Source organism: Pan paniscus, chromosome 12 (genome assembly GCF_029289425.2).
Source record: "Pan paniscus chromosome 12, NHGRI_mPanPan1-v2.0_pri, whole genome shotgun sequence".
Classification (NCBI taxonomy): domain Eukaryota; kingdom Metazoa; phylum Chordata; class Mammalia; order Primates; family Hominidae; genus Pan; species Pan paniscus.
Window position 1 is genome coordinate 70,680,829 of NC_073261.2, and position 15,234 is coordinate 70,696,062.

At 39.8% G+C, this 15,234-nt stretch overlaps 1 protein-coding gene across 2 annotated transcripts in view; it reads left to right on the plus strand.

Moving 5' to 3' along the window:
- The window catches only part of PNPT1 (polyribonucleotide nucleotidyltransferase 1), a 56,655-nt gene extending 46,846 nt beyond the window's left edge, over nt 1-9,809 (plus strand). For both annotated transcript variants that reach the window (XM_034953185.3, XM_034953186.3), the window contains exons 22-28: nt 500-583; nt 1,206-1,289; nt 2,502-2,608; nt 2,714-2,769; nt 5,208-5,286; nt 8,319-8,366; nt 9,520-9,809. In XM_034953185.3, coding sequence (XP_034809076.1) covers nt 500-583; nt 1,206-1,289; nt 2,502-2,608; nt 2,714-2,769; nt 5,208-5,286; nt 8,319-8,366; nt 9,520-9,675 — 614 coding nt within the window. In that variant the 3' untranslated portion in view covers nt 9,676-9,809. The remainder of the gene's footprint in view (nt 1-499; nt 584-1,205; nt 1,290-2,501; nt 2,609-2,713; nt 2,770-5,207; nt 5,287-8,318; nt 8,367-9,519) is intronic.
- The last annotated feature ends 5,425 nt before the right edge of the window (nt 9,810-15,234 follow it).

Sequence of the window (15,234 nt, forward strand, 5' to 3'; positions counted from 1 at the left end):
GCTTGAGCCCAGGAGGCAGAGGTTACAGTGAGCCGAGATCACGCCATTGCGCGCCAGCCTGGGTGACAGAGGGAAAATGTCTCAAAAAAAAAAGAAGTACTAAGTAGCCAGGCATGGCATGGTGGCTCATCCTAGCACTTTGGGAGGCCAAGGCAGGAAGATTGCTTGAGCCCCAGGAGTTCAAGACCAGCCTGGGCAACGTAGTGAGATCCCATATCTATTTTTAAAAAAGAAGAAGCACAACTAAGTTTTTGGGACACATGAATAAACGCCAAAGTGGGTTACCAGTGAAATTTCAATTTTTACAAATTAAACAACTCTATTTAAGATGGGATTTTTGGAGAGGAGAATATGAGTGAATTTTCAAGGTAATAGGGATGTGGAAAGCTTCAATTATTAAGCTGCAGGGTTTAGATTGTATACCGTGAAAACTAAGAGTGCAGTATTTCAGATCATATTTGTTTTATGTAGTTATAATTTTTGTGTTTTTCTCTTCTAGTGGCAAAAAAGGAGATATTACAGATCATGAACAAAACTATTTCAAAACCTCGAGCATCTAGAAAAGAAAATGGACCTGTTGTAGGTAATACATTAAAATTTTAGTGATCGGCTGGGCGCGGTGGCTCACGCCTGTAATCCCAGCACTTTGGGAGGCCGAGGTGAGCGGATCACAAGGTCAGGAGATCGAGACCATCCTGGCTAACACGGTGAAACCCTGTCTCTACTAAAAAATACAAAAAATTAGCCGGGCGTGGTGGCGGGCGCCTGTAGTCCCAGCTACTCGGGAGGCTGAGGCAAGAGAATGGCGTGAACCCGGGAGGCGGAGCTTGCAGTGAGCCGAGATCGCGCCACTGCACTCCAGCCTGGGCGATAAAGTGAGACTCCATCTCAAAAAAAAAAAAAAATTTTAGTGATCATGGTAAGATAAACATTAATATATGAATGAATATTACTGCTTTTAAATTGTTTTTACCCAGTGCACAAAACGAAAATATTTTAAATATTTTTGTAGTTAAAATGCTTTAAATTTTAGGGAATATTCTTTAACAGTTTTCAGTAATTTTAATCATCTACTTTTCTGTTTTATAGTAAAATATTTTTACATGTGTCTAGGTCAAAAAAAAAAAATCTCAAGTGACCATGGCATGTTTTAGGTTCATGTACGTAGTTGAATTGTTTATATATTTGTCTGTATTACGTTCCAGAAACTGTTCAGGTTCCATTATCAAAACGAGCAAAATTTGTTGGACCTGGTGGCTATAACTTAAAAAAACTTCAGGCTGAAACAGGTAAGAGTTGTATGAAGTTTGGGGTTTTTTAATTAAATGCTAGACCATAAAAGTTTGCTATTTCATCTCTAGTATGTTGCTTTAAATATATATTTATTTGAGAAATGAGAGAAAGACCAGGAGAAAAGGATATGACGTGTCTTGACTGTGAGTTTTCTGTGTGCCTATTAATAAATTAGCAAATGGTCATTCTTAACTATATTCAAGAAGGATTACAAAGAATTCATCAGGACTTTTTTGCAACATTTTATAGTTGAACATCTAGAATAATTTTTAGTTTTTAACTTTAGAGGAATTATTACTTAGTTATTTCTTTTTATTCTGCTACTTTCACTTAGTTTTATTTTAACTCTTTTATTTAAAGAGTATATAAAAAAAAGTTTTAATTTATTTTTCCTGAAGCAATGTTTGAATTACCTCGTACTTCAAGGTTTGAGGTTACTGCAAGAGAGTGAGAAGCAGTGTCACCTTAGCCATTTGCTAACATTGAGAAACTGATGTGATTTTGTCCCTTATTCGTTTATTCACCCCTCGTAAGAGTAAGCGGGAGAAAGAAAAAAAGTAAGGAAAGGGTTCTATTATAGTTTCTACTCGTAATTAAGAGAGCAGAACCAGACTCTCCAAAATTTGTATAGATATATTTGATTTCACTAGATGGTGAATTTCAAGAAATCAAGCATATTGGCTCACCATTGTATCCCCAGGGCCTACCTAGTATAATGCCAGGTACCTAGCAAGTATGCAGAGTGTATTTGTTGATGAATGAATTCCTTCATTCCTAAAGTAATGATTAAATACAGCATAACTCCACCCAGCTACTAATAGGTCCCTCCTATTCTCACATCTATTTTTAAGACTAGTTTCCACTGGAATAAGCAAGTTAACTTTTTTTTTTTTTTGAGACGGGGCCTTGCTCTGTCACCCAGACTGGAGTGCAGTACACAATCACAGCTAACTCCAGCCTTGACCCCTGGGATCAAGTGATCCTCCCGACTGTGAGTCCCAAGTAGGTGGGCACATGCTACCAGGTCCAGCTAATTTTTGAATTTATTTTTTGTAGTAACAGGCTCTCCCTATGTTGCCCAGGCTGGCCTTGAACTCCTGAGCTCAAGTGATCCTCCCACCTCAGCCCCCCAGAGTGCTGGGATTACAGATGTGACTCACTATGCCCAGCCAAGTTAACTTTAATATGTTACGTTTTGTTTTTAAAAGGTGTAACTATTAGTCAGGTGGATGAAGAAACGTTTTCTGTATTTGCACCAACACCCAGTGCTATGCATGAGGCAAGAGACTTCATTACTGAAATCTGCAAGGATGATGTAAGTATAGATCATATTAATTACGTATCATATAGCTATATTTGTTTTTTCTACTTTTTGTTGATGTTTTCTTTATGAATCTTATGGCTTATTTTGCACTTACAGCAGGAGCAGCAATTAGAATTTGGAGCAGTGTATACCGCCACAATAACTGAAATCAGGTAATATCAAGTAATATACTATGCTGAGCATTTTCCTTTATTTCTTTAGAGACAGGGTCTCACCCTGCCACCCACAGTGGGATGCAGTGGTGCCATTGTACCTCACAGCTGCCTTGAACTCCTGGGATCAGGCAGTTCTCCCACCTCAGCCTCCTGAGTATTTAGGACTACAAGCACACACCACCACACGTGGCTGATTTTTAAATTTTTTTGTAAAGACATGGTCTCACTATGTTGCCCAGGTTGGTCTTAAACTCCTGGCCTCAAGCCATCCTCCTGCCTCAGCCTCCCAAAGTGCCAGGATTACAGGCATGAGCCACCGTGCCCAGCCCTGTTTTGGTTTTTAACAGATTCCTATTATAATCCCAATTTAATTTTACATTTACTTTGAAATCATAAGGTGTTTAGATTACATGCCAATTGCCATATAATCATTATTTTTTAAGGTATAGTATATTTTGTTTTCTGTATCATTTTATAAAATTAAAGTAGCAGTTCTGTGGTTCTAATTATGATAGGTTCTCTTAACTGAATTCTTTTTTTTTGGGACGGAGTCTCGCTCTGTCACCCAGGCTGGAGTGCAGTGGTGCGATCTCGGCTCACTGCAAGCTCCGCCTCCCGGGTTCACGCCATTCTGCCTCATCCTCCCAGGTAGCTGGGACTGCAGGTGCCCGCCACCACGCCTAGCTAATTATTTTTTGTATTTTTAGTAGAGACGGGGTTTCACCTTGTTAGCCAGGATGGTCTCGATCTCCTGACCTTGTGATCCGCCCCCCTCGGCCTCCCAAAGTACTGGGATTACAGGCTTGAGCCACCGCGCCCGGCCAACTGAATACTTTAACCAAATTTTCTACTAGTAATTGGTGAAACCCCAAATTAATTTTCCCAGTAAATATTAAATAGGCCCAAAATAGACTTAGCAATATTTCTTTATTTCTTTTTTTTTTCTTTTGATGGCTTATTTTAAACATATCTGAATGCTTAATTGGCACATATTTTTAAATCCAATTTCGGCTGGGCATGGTGGCTCACGCCTGTAATCCCAGCACTTTGGGAAGCCAAGGCAGGTGGATCACGAAGTGGGGGGTTCGAGAGCAGCCTGACCAACATGGTGAAACCCCATGTCTACTAAAAATACAAAAGTTAGCCAGGCATGGTGGTGCATGCCTGTAATCCCAGCTACTCAGGAGGCTGAGGCAGGAGAATCGCTTGAACCCGGGAGGCAGAGGTTGCAGTGAGATGAGATCGCATCACTGCACTCCAGCCTGGGCGACAGAGCGAGACTCCATCTCAAAAAAAAAAAAAGCCAATTTCAATCTCAAAGCATTTTTTTTGACCAGCTAAAAGAGCTTGTTTTTTTAGGATAAGAAAATCCCTCTTTTAAGAAAAAGGAAATTATCAAATGTAGCAAAAATGTTCAAAGCTATTTGAAATAAAATAAAAGGCAATGAGATAATTTGTTTAATATTGCAGGTGAAAAATAAGAAATGGGATGACTTATTTTCATAGATTAGAGAAAAAAGGGAAGATTAGTTTTTTAATGAAATAAGTATCCCATTTTACCTGACCACCTTCCTTAAATCCTTACCTTACAGGTTAATCATATGAGATTCTATACTATTTTTAAAATATTTAATGTCATTTCGAAAATTTTTGGAAAATCGAGACCAGCCTGGCCAACTTCGTGAAACCCCGTCTCTACTAAAAATACAAAAATTAGCTGGTCATGGTGGCACATGCCTGTAATCCCAGCTGATTGGGAGACTGAGGCATGAGAATGACTTGAACCTGGGAGGCGGAGGTTGCAGTGAGCCCAGATGGCACCACTGCACTCCAGCCTGGGTGGCAAACAAAAAAAAATGTTTTTGGAAATTGTTAAGAGAAATACAGAAGAAGATATATTCTAAAAGTTTTTTTTGTTGAGACGGAGGCTCACTCTGTTGCCAGGTTGGAGTGTAGTGGCACGATCTCGGCTCACTGCCACCTCCGCCTTTCGGGTTCAAACAATTCTCCTGCCTCACCCTCCTGAGTAGCTGGGATTACAGGTGCGCGCCACCACGCCCAGCTAATTTTTATATTTTTAGTAGAGATGGGGTTTCACCATATTGGCCAGGATGGAGTTGATCTCTTGACCTCGTGATCTGCTCACCTTGGCCTCCCAAAGTGCTGGGATTACAGGTGTGAGCCACCGCACCTGGCTCTAAAAGCTTTTCTATTGCATGTTTTTTCTTTATCTTTTCTTCATTCTTTGATTCACACATATTTATTTATAGGGTATATTTTCAGTTGAAAAGTATACTTTTTATAGTTCTAAAAACGTGCTAGAATTGTTTCTTTTCGTTTTTTACTTTTTCCTCATATGAAAACAATGTTTTATTTGTCAATGGATATACAGATACTTATTATTTTAACCAGGCTTATTATTTATTTTTTTGTAGAGATACTGGTGTAATGGTAAAATTATATCCAAATATGACTGCGGTACTGCTTCATAACACACAACTTGATCAACGAAAGGTAAAAAGACAGATGTTATTGTTATTATTTTTATAACTGCCTTGAAACACTGTATTGAAATTACCTAGGTTGGTAAGAATTATACACTTTGCCTACTACTAGCCTAAACAGAGAAAACAAGTGGCAGAGATGCTGCTGGCAAAAAGTTTTACATTGTTTAGCATAAAGAAAAATTGACTGGGCAGGGTGGCTCGTGCCTGTAATCCCAGCACTCTGGAAGTCCGAGGCGGGTGGATCACAAGGTCAAGAGATGGAGACCATCCTGACCAACATGATGAAACCCAGTGTGTACTAAAAATACAAAAATTAGCTGGGCGTGGTGGCGTGCGCATGTAGTCTCAGCTACTCGGGAGGCTGAGGAAGGAGAATCGCTTGAACCCGGGAGGCGGAGGATGCGGTGAGCCAAGATTGTGCCACTGCACTCCAGTCTGGCGACAGAGTGAGACTTTGTCTCAAAAAAAAAAAAAGAGTGTCTGTTTTACCATATATTAAAATATATTATAGAGCCATAGACAATAAAATAGTATATTACCGGCCCAGAAATAGATAATCCATGCAACAAGAAAACAAAAACTAGAAATAATATACATGGGATTATAATATATGCTAGAAGTTGTATTATAGTCAGTAAATAAAGATTATTTAATAAATTATATTGGTACAGCTGGTTATCTTAAAACAGGATCTCTACTCATTTTTATACCTAAATCCTGTCTGGATCAAAGAGCTAAATGTGCTTTTTAAAAAAGGTGGTAGGAAAAGATAATCTTGTTGGGGCAGGAGGGTTTACTAGAAGAAAATTGGATGTTTTAATAAGATTAGTAGTGGAGAACTCCTCAACATGATATCAAAGCCAAAAAAGTAAATAAACTTATAAAATTTGACCCCATAATTTTTTAATTATATGGCAAAAATTTCAATAAGGTTAAGAGATAATCAGCAACCTAAAGTAAAAATGCTTATATGCAGAAGCTTAATTTACAAAGAGGGCTTTTATAAATCCGTAAGAATGATGAATATCAATAGAAAAATAAGTAAAGAACATGAACAAATTATTTTTATAAAAAGCCAACCAAGATATTTAATATCAACAGCAATTTTTGAAATGCAAATGAAATTAAGATATCAGTTTTAACTTTCAGATAGTTTAAAATTCTCAGTGTGTATAAGAGAAAAGATGGACATTTTCATACACTGTTGATGGGGGTGTGAATTGGGACAAACTTTTTAGAGGGTGTCTGGTAAATGTCTATGGACCTAGACATTGTAGGATTTTATTTGGAGAGGATAATTAGAGTAGATGAATTCATGATCTGTGCTACACTGCAACTTATTTTTTTTCACCTTATTATTTTGAAAAGTTTTTAATGTACAAAGAAGTTGAAAGAATAATACACTAAACCCTCATATATCTTTCTCCTATATTCATCAGTCATTAACATTTGCAACACTGGAATTTAAAACAATTTATTGTCTTTAGGTGATTGTTTAAATAAACTATATAGTTTGAAACTTAACGGTAAGTCTTAATTTATTGATATGAAAAGATGTCCTTGGGCCAGGTACAGTGGCTCACGCCTGTAAGCCCAGCACTTTGGGAGGCCAAGGTGGACGGATCACTTTAGGTCAGGAGTTTGAGACCAGCATGGCCAACATGGCAAACCCCCGTGTCTACTAAACATATAAAAAATTAGCTGGGCATGATGGCGTGCACCTGTAATCCCAGCTACTCTGGAGGCTGAGGCAGGAGAATCTCTTGAACCTGGGAGGAAGAGGTTGCAGTGAGCGGATATCATGCTACTGTACTCCAGCCCGGATGACAGAGCGAGACTCCATCTCAAAAAAAAAAAAAGATGTCCTTAAGATATACAGTAAGCACAGAGGGTCCATTTTTATAAATGCCGTACACATACACTAAGTAGACATCTGAAGGGATACTCATTGGAATGTTAGCAGTAGTTATCTACAACTTGAGAGGGTTTTGAGACAGGGTCTTGCTCTGTCACCCAGGCTGGAGTATAGTGGCATGATCACAGCTCACTGCAGCCTCAGCCTCCCAGGCTCAAGTGATTCTCCCACCTTAGCCTCTGGAGAAGCTGGGTCCCCAGGCACAAACCGCTACACCCGGCTAATTTTTTTGGATTTTTTGTAGAGATGGGGTTTCTTCATGTTGCCCAGTCTGGTTTAAGCAGTCCTTCCACCTCGGCCTCCCAAAGTTCTGGGACTACAGGTGTGAGCCACTGTACCCAGCCTGTTTTGGATAATTTTTATGTTCTTAATACATCTGTATTTTAAATCTTTATAATTAACTGATTTTTTTTTTTTCTGAGACAGAGTCTGACTCTGTCGCCCAGGCTGGAATGCAGTGGCACAATCTCAGCTTACTGCAACCTCTGCCTCCCAGATTCAGGCAATTCTCCTGCCTCAGCCTCCCGAGTAGCTGGGACTACAGGCGTGTGCCACGACACCCAGCTAGTTTTTGTATTTTTAGTAGAGATAGGGTTTCACCATGTTGGTCAGACTGGTTTCGAACTCCGGAGCTCAAGTGATCTGCCTGCCCCAGCCTCCCAAAGTTCTGGGATTACAGCCGTGAGCCACCATGCCCGGCTAACTGATTTTTTTTTTTTTTTTTGAGACGGATTCTCTCTCTGTCACCCAGGCTGGAGTGCAATGGCGTGGTCTCGGCTCACTGCAAGCTCCGCCTCCTGGGTTCACGCCATTCTCCTGCCTCAGCCTCCTGAGTAGCTGGGACTACAGGCGCCCGCCACCATGCCCGGCTAATTTTTTGCATTTTTAGCAGAGATGGGGGTTCACTCTCCTGACCTCCAGAGATGGTCTCAATCTCCTGACCTCCTGATCTGCCCGCTTCTGCCTCCCAAAGTGCTGGAATTACAGGCTTGAGCCACTGCGCCCAGCCACTAACTGATTTTTTTAATCAGAAAAACTGATAAAGCTTGAGGAAAAAATGTGTACTTCCATGGACACTACATAATTATGCACAACAACTAATAGATTAACATTTTTTTTTCCAGATTAAACATCCTACTGCCCTAGGATTAGAAGTTGGCCAAGAAATTCAGGTACTTGTATTCCACCTTTTAGCCTTGAAGTTGTAAATTGTTCTTGAAGCTTCCATTGTTTTTTTTCAAAAAGTTGAAAGAAGAGTCACCATCTATGAAGTTTTTTATTTGTATGCAGTACTTCATTTTTAATCTTAGAATTGCTTGAACAGACTCATTAAGGATTTAAGACACAATTCTTTCCCTCAAGGAGCTTGCAGCTTGGCCAAAATGGTAGTCACCCTTAGTTCATTTAAAAAATACATGAGCATGTTAGTGTTAGCTATGCAGACTCCATGATTTGGACACTGACGTAAGAACTGTGATAAGGTAACTTGTTGAAGTCTTTGAATGTCATCTTTGAGGAGGTGAGACTTTGTTTCTCCACTACTTAAAGTTTTTGAGCTTGGTAAGAGCCATGTTATTCAGGCCTAGAATTCATATAACAAAATTGGCCCTTTCTTTGTAGTCCTTTATGAGTGGATGAAAGAAGTCATTGCCAGTCTGTTTTTTCGGGCTCCACCACATTGTCTTTCACTTACGCTAATACCCATGACCTGAGTAACTAAGGCTTCTGGTTTATTCCCAATGTGTAGTCTTATTGTCCAAGTAGCCTCAGGGGGAATATGAGTGCTAAGATATAGTATCTCTGTATAAGGTTGATTTTTTGGTTTATTTGTTGTTGTTGTTGTTGTTGTTTTCACATCAGAAGGAACTTTAAACCTTTGCATTTGCCCCTTTCATTTTCCAAGGTGAAGCCAAATAAACACTAATGTGTTGGTCCTTTGAGCAGTAGTGAAAATCCAAGTGACCTAAGCATAATCCTCTATAGTATATAACACAATTAGGCTCTCAAAGCCCTTGTCTAGGATCATTCACTATGCCTGTGACTGTTCCCCCAGTATAAGGACTTGGCCTGGTGAGAATAAAAAGGCACAGATGAGTTCAGCGGCAGATTATAGTTGAACAACTAACTGCCCCGTCTCTTTTCTTTTTTATAATGACTACTTATATATGTTAAGTGTATACGTCCACTTAGCACTGAACAATGCTTTCAGTGAACAAGTAAAAACAATCATTGCCTTATTTGGACCATGTAAATTTAAATGTCTATTAGTTTAGATGTCACTCAATGTGCTGTAACTTTAAAGGAAGATCTGTTTCTTTAACACAGGTGAAATACTTTGGACGTGACCCAGCCGATGGAAGAATGAGGCTTTCTCGAAAAGTGCTTCAGTCGCCAGCTACAACCGTGGTCAGAACTTTGAATGACAGAAGTAGTATTGTAATGGGAGAACCTATTTCACAGTCATCATCTAATTCTCAGTGATTTTTTTTTTTTAAAGAGAATTCTAGAATTCTATTTTGTCTAGGGTGATGTGCTGTAGAGCAACATTTTAGTAGTATCTTCCATTGTGTAGATTTATATATAATATAAATACATTTTAATTATTTGTACCAAAATGCTCATTTACATGTGCCATTTTTTTAATTCGAGTAACCCATATTCGTTTAATTGTATTTACATTATAAATCAAGAAATATTTATTATTAAAAGTAAGTCATTTATACATCTTAGAAAAAATTACATACTTTTTACAATTCTGAAATATATGAAAAGCTTAGATAGAATATGTCATATGTTATTATAACAGATCTCTTCCTACATCTTATTTTTCTTCTTTGTATACAGCAGTGACAGTTTACCTTCAGTCATCCTACAGGTCACCTCTGTGCCCAACAACTTTACTTGCCTACAACGGTTCACAAACTGGAACAGGCCATATTCAAAGCCAGTGCCTATTTCTTCAGAACTGTTAACAGATATAGTGAGTTGAGGGAGCTAATCTGATACACTTTTGATAATATAATGCCTTTCAAATTAGTTACCAAATCATAAACAGAGTGGAATAAATATAAATGAGATTCTAACTAGGATGAATGTGGTAGTAATGATGTATATTTTTCAAATTTACCTAAACAGAAAGATTATTGGCTGAGCGTGGTGGCTCATGCCTGTAATCCCAGCACTTTGGGAGGCTAAGGCAGGCGGATCATGAGATCAGGAGATCGAGACCATCCTGGCTAACACGGTGAAACCCCGTCTCTACTAAAAGTGCAAAAATTAGCCGGGCGTGGTGGCGCATGCCTGTAATCCTAGCTACTCAGGAGGCTGAGGGAGAAGAATCACTTCAACCCAGGAGGTGGAGGTTGTAGTGAGCCGAGATTGCGCCATTGCACTCCAGCTCAGGCAACAAGAGCAAAACTCCGTCTCAAAAAAAAAAAAAATTATTTACTTGTCAAATTGAACTAGGTCAATTTGAATATGTATATTGCTCTAATGTATGGAAGTTCTTAGTATAAGAGCTGAAGGATCATGACTTTCGGTTAATAGATGTTTGAAATAGATGTTTAGAGGTTACTGATACACATGTCAAGTTGTTCATTCCCATCATTTAAAATATCACCTTATAATTCCACAGAAAAGTAAATGGTATGTGGACGTCATAATTTAGAATGTGTAATCTTTTTTAAAATCTTATAAAAATACACTGGACTCAGTGGTACGTGCCTGTAGTCCCAGCTACTTGGAAGGCTGAGGTGGGAAGGTCACTAGAGCCCAGAAGTACGACACTGTAGTGTGCAACAATCATACCTGTGAATAGCTACTGTACTCCAGACTGGGCAACATAGCAGGACTCTTATCTCTAAAAAAAATTTTAAATCTTATAAAAATGTAGGTATATCTGGCCAGGCATGGTGGCTCTCACCTGTAATCCCAACACTTTGGGAGGTCAAGGCGAGTAGATCACCTGAGGTCAGGAGTTGGAGACCAGCCTGGCCAACATGGTGAAACCCCATCTCTACTAAAAATACAAAAATTAGCTGGGCGTGGTGGCGGGCGCCTGTAATCCCAGCTACTCAGGAGGCTGAGGCAGGAGAATCTCTTGAACCTGGGAGGCAGAGGTGGCAGTGAGCTGAGATCGCACCACTGCACTCCAGCCTGGGCAAAAAGAGTAAAACTCCATCTCAGAAAAAAAATGGTGGGCACAGAAGCTCATGCCTGTAATTCCAGCACTTTGGGAGGCCGAGGCGGGTGGATTACATGAGGTCAGGAATTCAAGACCCGCCTGGCCAACACGGTAAAACCCCATCTCTACTAAAAATACAAAAATTAGCTGGGCATGGTGGCAGGCGCCTGTAATCCTAGCTACTCGGGAGGCTAAGGCAGGAGAATCACTTGAGCCTGGGAAATGGAGGTTGCAGTGAGCCGAGATTGCGCCATTGCACTCCAGCCTGGGCGACAGAGCAAGACTCCGTCTCCAGAAAAAAAAAAAAAAAGGTAAATTCATGACTCAGGGTTAACTAGTTCATAAAATATTACAAATTTATCTGGCTAAACCAAAGATTTTTAAGTCAATAAACATTGATTATATATCTATTGTGTGTAAAATAGCATGTTAGGCAATGTTGATATACTTCTGAAATATTAAAGATTAATTGAAAATGAAAGATTAAATTTATTTGCTTTCTACACTTGATATCGACTATTATTTAATAACAGTAACAAAAGTTTTTATTCTCACTTCTGCTTTCTGTTTAAGACATAATTCTTATTTTAAGATATCATCCTTAATGGTAGAATTTCAAAATTGCAATTTGTGTTTTTCTTAAATTTTCTGTTTTCTTTTTCAAAGGAACTCCCAACTCCTAATAATATGGAAAATGAAGCCAGTTCTTAAACAAACTCCAGAAACCTGAACTGACACAAAGTACAAATATAGCTTACTAACTGCAAACCACCAAAAGAACACCATTTCTGCTTAAACCAAGAGCCTACACTTTATGTCTGAACTTTTCTTATTTTTGTCTTCATTTAAATGTTGGTAGTTTTCCCTACTTTCCAATGAAGTTTTTCTTTTTCTTTCCTTCTTTCTTTCTTTTCTTTTCTTTTTTTTTTTTTTTTTGAGACAGAATCTCACTCTGTTGCCAGGCTGGAGTGCAGCGGCGCAATGCTTGCTCACTGCAACCTCCACTTCCCAGGTTCAAGCAACTCTCCTTCCTCAGCCTCCCTAGTAGCTGGGATTACAGGTGCCCTACACCTGGCTAATTTTTGTATTTTTATTATTTTTTTTTCTTATTTTTTTGAGATGGCATCTTGCTCTGTCGCCCAGGCTGGGGTGCAGTGGTGCATTCTCAGCTCACTGCAAGCTCCGCCTCCCGGGTTCACACCATTCTCCTGACTCAGCCTCCCGAGTAGCTGGGACTACAGGCACCTGCCAATATGCCCGGCTAATTTTTTTTTTGTATTTTTTAGTAGAGACGGGGATTCACCATGTTAGCTAGGATGGTCTCATCTCCTGACCTTGTGATCTGCCCACCTCGGCCTCCCAAAGTGCTGGGATTACAAGCATGAGCCGCTGCGCCTGGCCCCAATGAAGTTTTTCTATGACGGCTATATTATATGCTGGAAACACTAATTTATAGTGACTCAGATCAAATTGAATGCCATCTTTGGTGGTTAGCTCAATACAAGTACTTATAAGACTTTTTTTCCCATGACTTTTGTTTTGATACACAAACACACATACTCCATAAGTTACTGTTCTATCACAGTACAGTTTTTATATAATCATTTTTTCTTCTATTACAGAATATCTTACATTCTTGGATCTAAAATGAAAACGTGAATATCTTTCTTAGTTCAGTTCAGCCAAGCATAGCATTCTTTTATTCATCATTTAACATGTGCCAGGCATTATAAGGTATGCAGGGGATGTGTCAGTAAATAAAAGACCTAAGTTAGGCCGGGCACGGTGGCTCACACTTGTAATCCCAGCACTTAGGGAGGCTGAGGCGGGTGGATCACCTGAGGTCAGGAGTTTGAGAACAGCCTGGCCAACATGGAGAAACCCCGCCTCTACTAGAAATACAAAAATTAGCCAAGCGTGGTGGCACATGCCTGTAGTTCTAGCTACTCGGGAGGCTGAGGCAGGAGAATCACTTGAACCCGGGAGGCAGAGGTTACAGTGAGCCGAGATCGTGCCACTGTACTCCAGCCTGGGCAACAGAGCAAGACTCCATCTCAAAATAACAAAAACAGACAAAACAGCTAAAGTTCCAATGCTCATATTCTAGAGTTTGGAAATTGATAGCAAATTACGATACAGCAGGTCCTTGAATAACTTTTTTTTCAACATCATTTGCATTAAAATGTTGTTGAGAAGGAAACAAAACATTGATTCCTGGCCAGGCTTACTGTCTGTGTGGAGTCTGCACTTTTTTCCATGTCTGCAGGAGTATATTAGTCCATTCTTGCATTGCTATAAAGAAATACCTGAGGTTGGGTGCGGTGGCTCAAGCTTGTAATCCCAACACTTTGGGAGGCTGAGGCAGGTGGATCACCTGAGGTCAGGAGTTCGAGACCAGCCTGGCCAACATGGTGAAACCCCGTCTCTACTAAAAAAAAAATACAAACATTAGCCGGGCATAGTGGTGCACGCCTGTAATCCCAGCTACTCAGGAGGCTGAGGAGGCAGGAGAATCGCTTGAACCTGGGAGGCAGAGGTTGCAGTGAGCCGAGATCATGCCACTGCACTCCAGCCTGGGTGACACAGGGAGACTCCATCTCAAAAAAGAAAGAAAAAATACCTGAGACTGGATAATTTATTTTATTTTGTTTGTTTGTTTGTTTTGAGGCAGAGTTTTCCTCTTGTTGCCCAGTCTGAATGAGTGTGGATGTGTGTGTGAGTGCACCCTGCAATGTGATGGCTGTCCTGTCTAGTATCACTTCCCACCTGGCACCCTGAACTGCCAGGATGGGCTCCAACCACCCAAAACCCTGAACTGTTGTAATTTGATAAATCATCTTGTTTTATTCATCTTTCTTGAATGTTGTCTAGCTCACATTTACTTCAGTGTTTAACATTAGAAATGTTTTGGTCTTTATTTGCAAGTTTGGTGATTTTTTTTTTACCAGAAATGTGCCATAGGATCTTAACTCTTGTTTATATCAATTAGCCTGTGGTAAATTTGGTTTCATTTTATGTAGTTTATCTTAGAGTTACAGTTTGCAAGTACCTATCGAAGACATTAAGTAAGAACTTAACTGTACAACATGTCAGGTAGTGGTAGGTACCTTAAAGAAAAACAACTAGATAAAGAGATAGATAGAGTGATAAAAGTTAGTATTTAATATGAAATGATCCAGAATGTCTTCTCTGAGTAGATAACATTTCAGCACAGACTTAAATGAAGCAGAGGAAAAAGATATGCAGCTATTTGGGAAAGAATTCTAGATAGAGGGACTAACAACTTCATTTTCACTTGGCATTGCGTTGAATTGTTTACAAGATACAACAGCCAACAGCCTTTCAATTTATAACCCAGTTTCACATAGTCTTACTCCTTAATCTTGTGCTTGTTCTTCACCGAAATTAGAAAGCAAAGTAGCAAAGTTTATTAACGAATATGAAACAAGGGATGGCCAGTACAATATGATATTTTCTTTTTTTTTTTTTTTTTCTTTTTTTGAGACGGAGTCTCACTGTGTCACCCAGGCTATAGCACAGTGGCGTGATCTCAGCTCACTGCAACCTCCACCTCCCTGCAACCTCCACCTCCCGGGTTCAAGCTATTCTCCTGCCTCAGCCTCCCGAGTAGCTGGGACTACAGGCGCCCGCCACTACACCCAGCTAATTTTTGTATTTTTAGTAGAGACGGGGTTACACCATATTGGCCAGGCTGGTCTCGAACTCATGACATCAAGTGATCCGCCCACCTCAGCCTCCCAAAGTGTTGGGCTTACAGGTGTGAGCCACTGCGCCTGGCCTAAGATGATATTTTCAAAGCATTTAATCAGGCAAGAATATCTTGGTTACTTACAAGG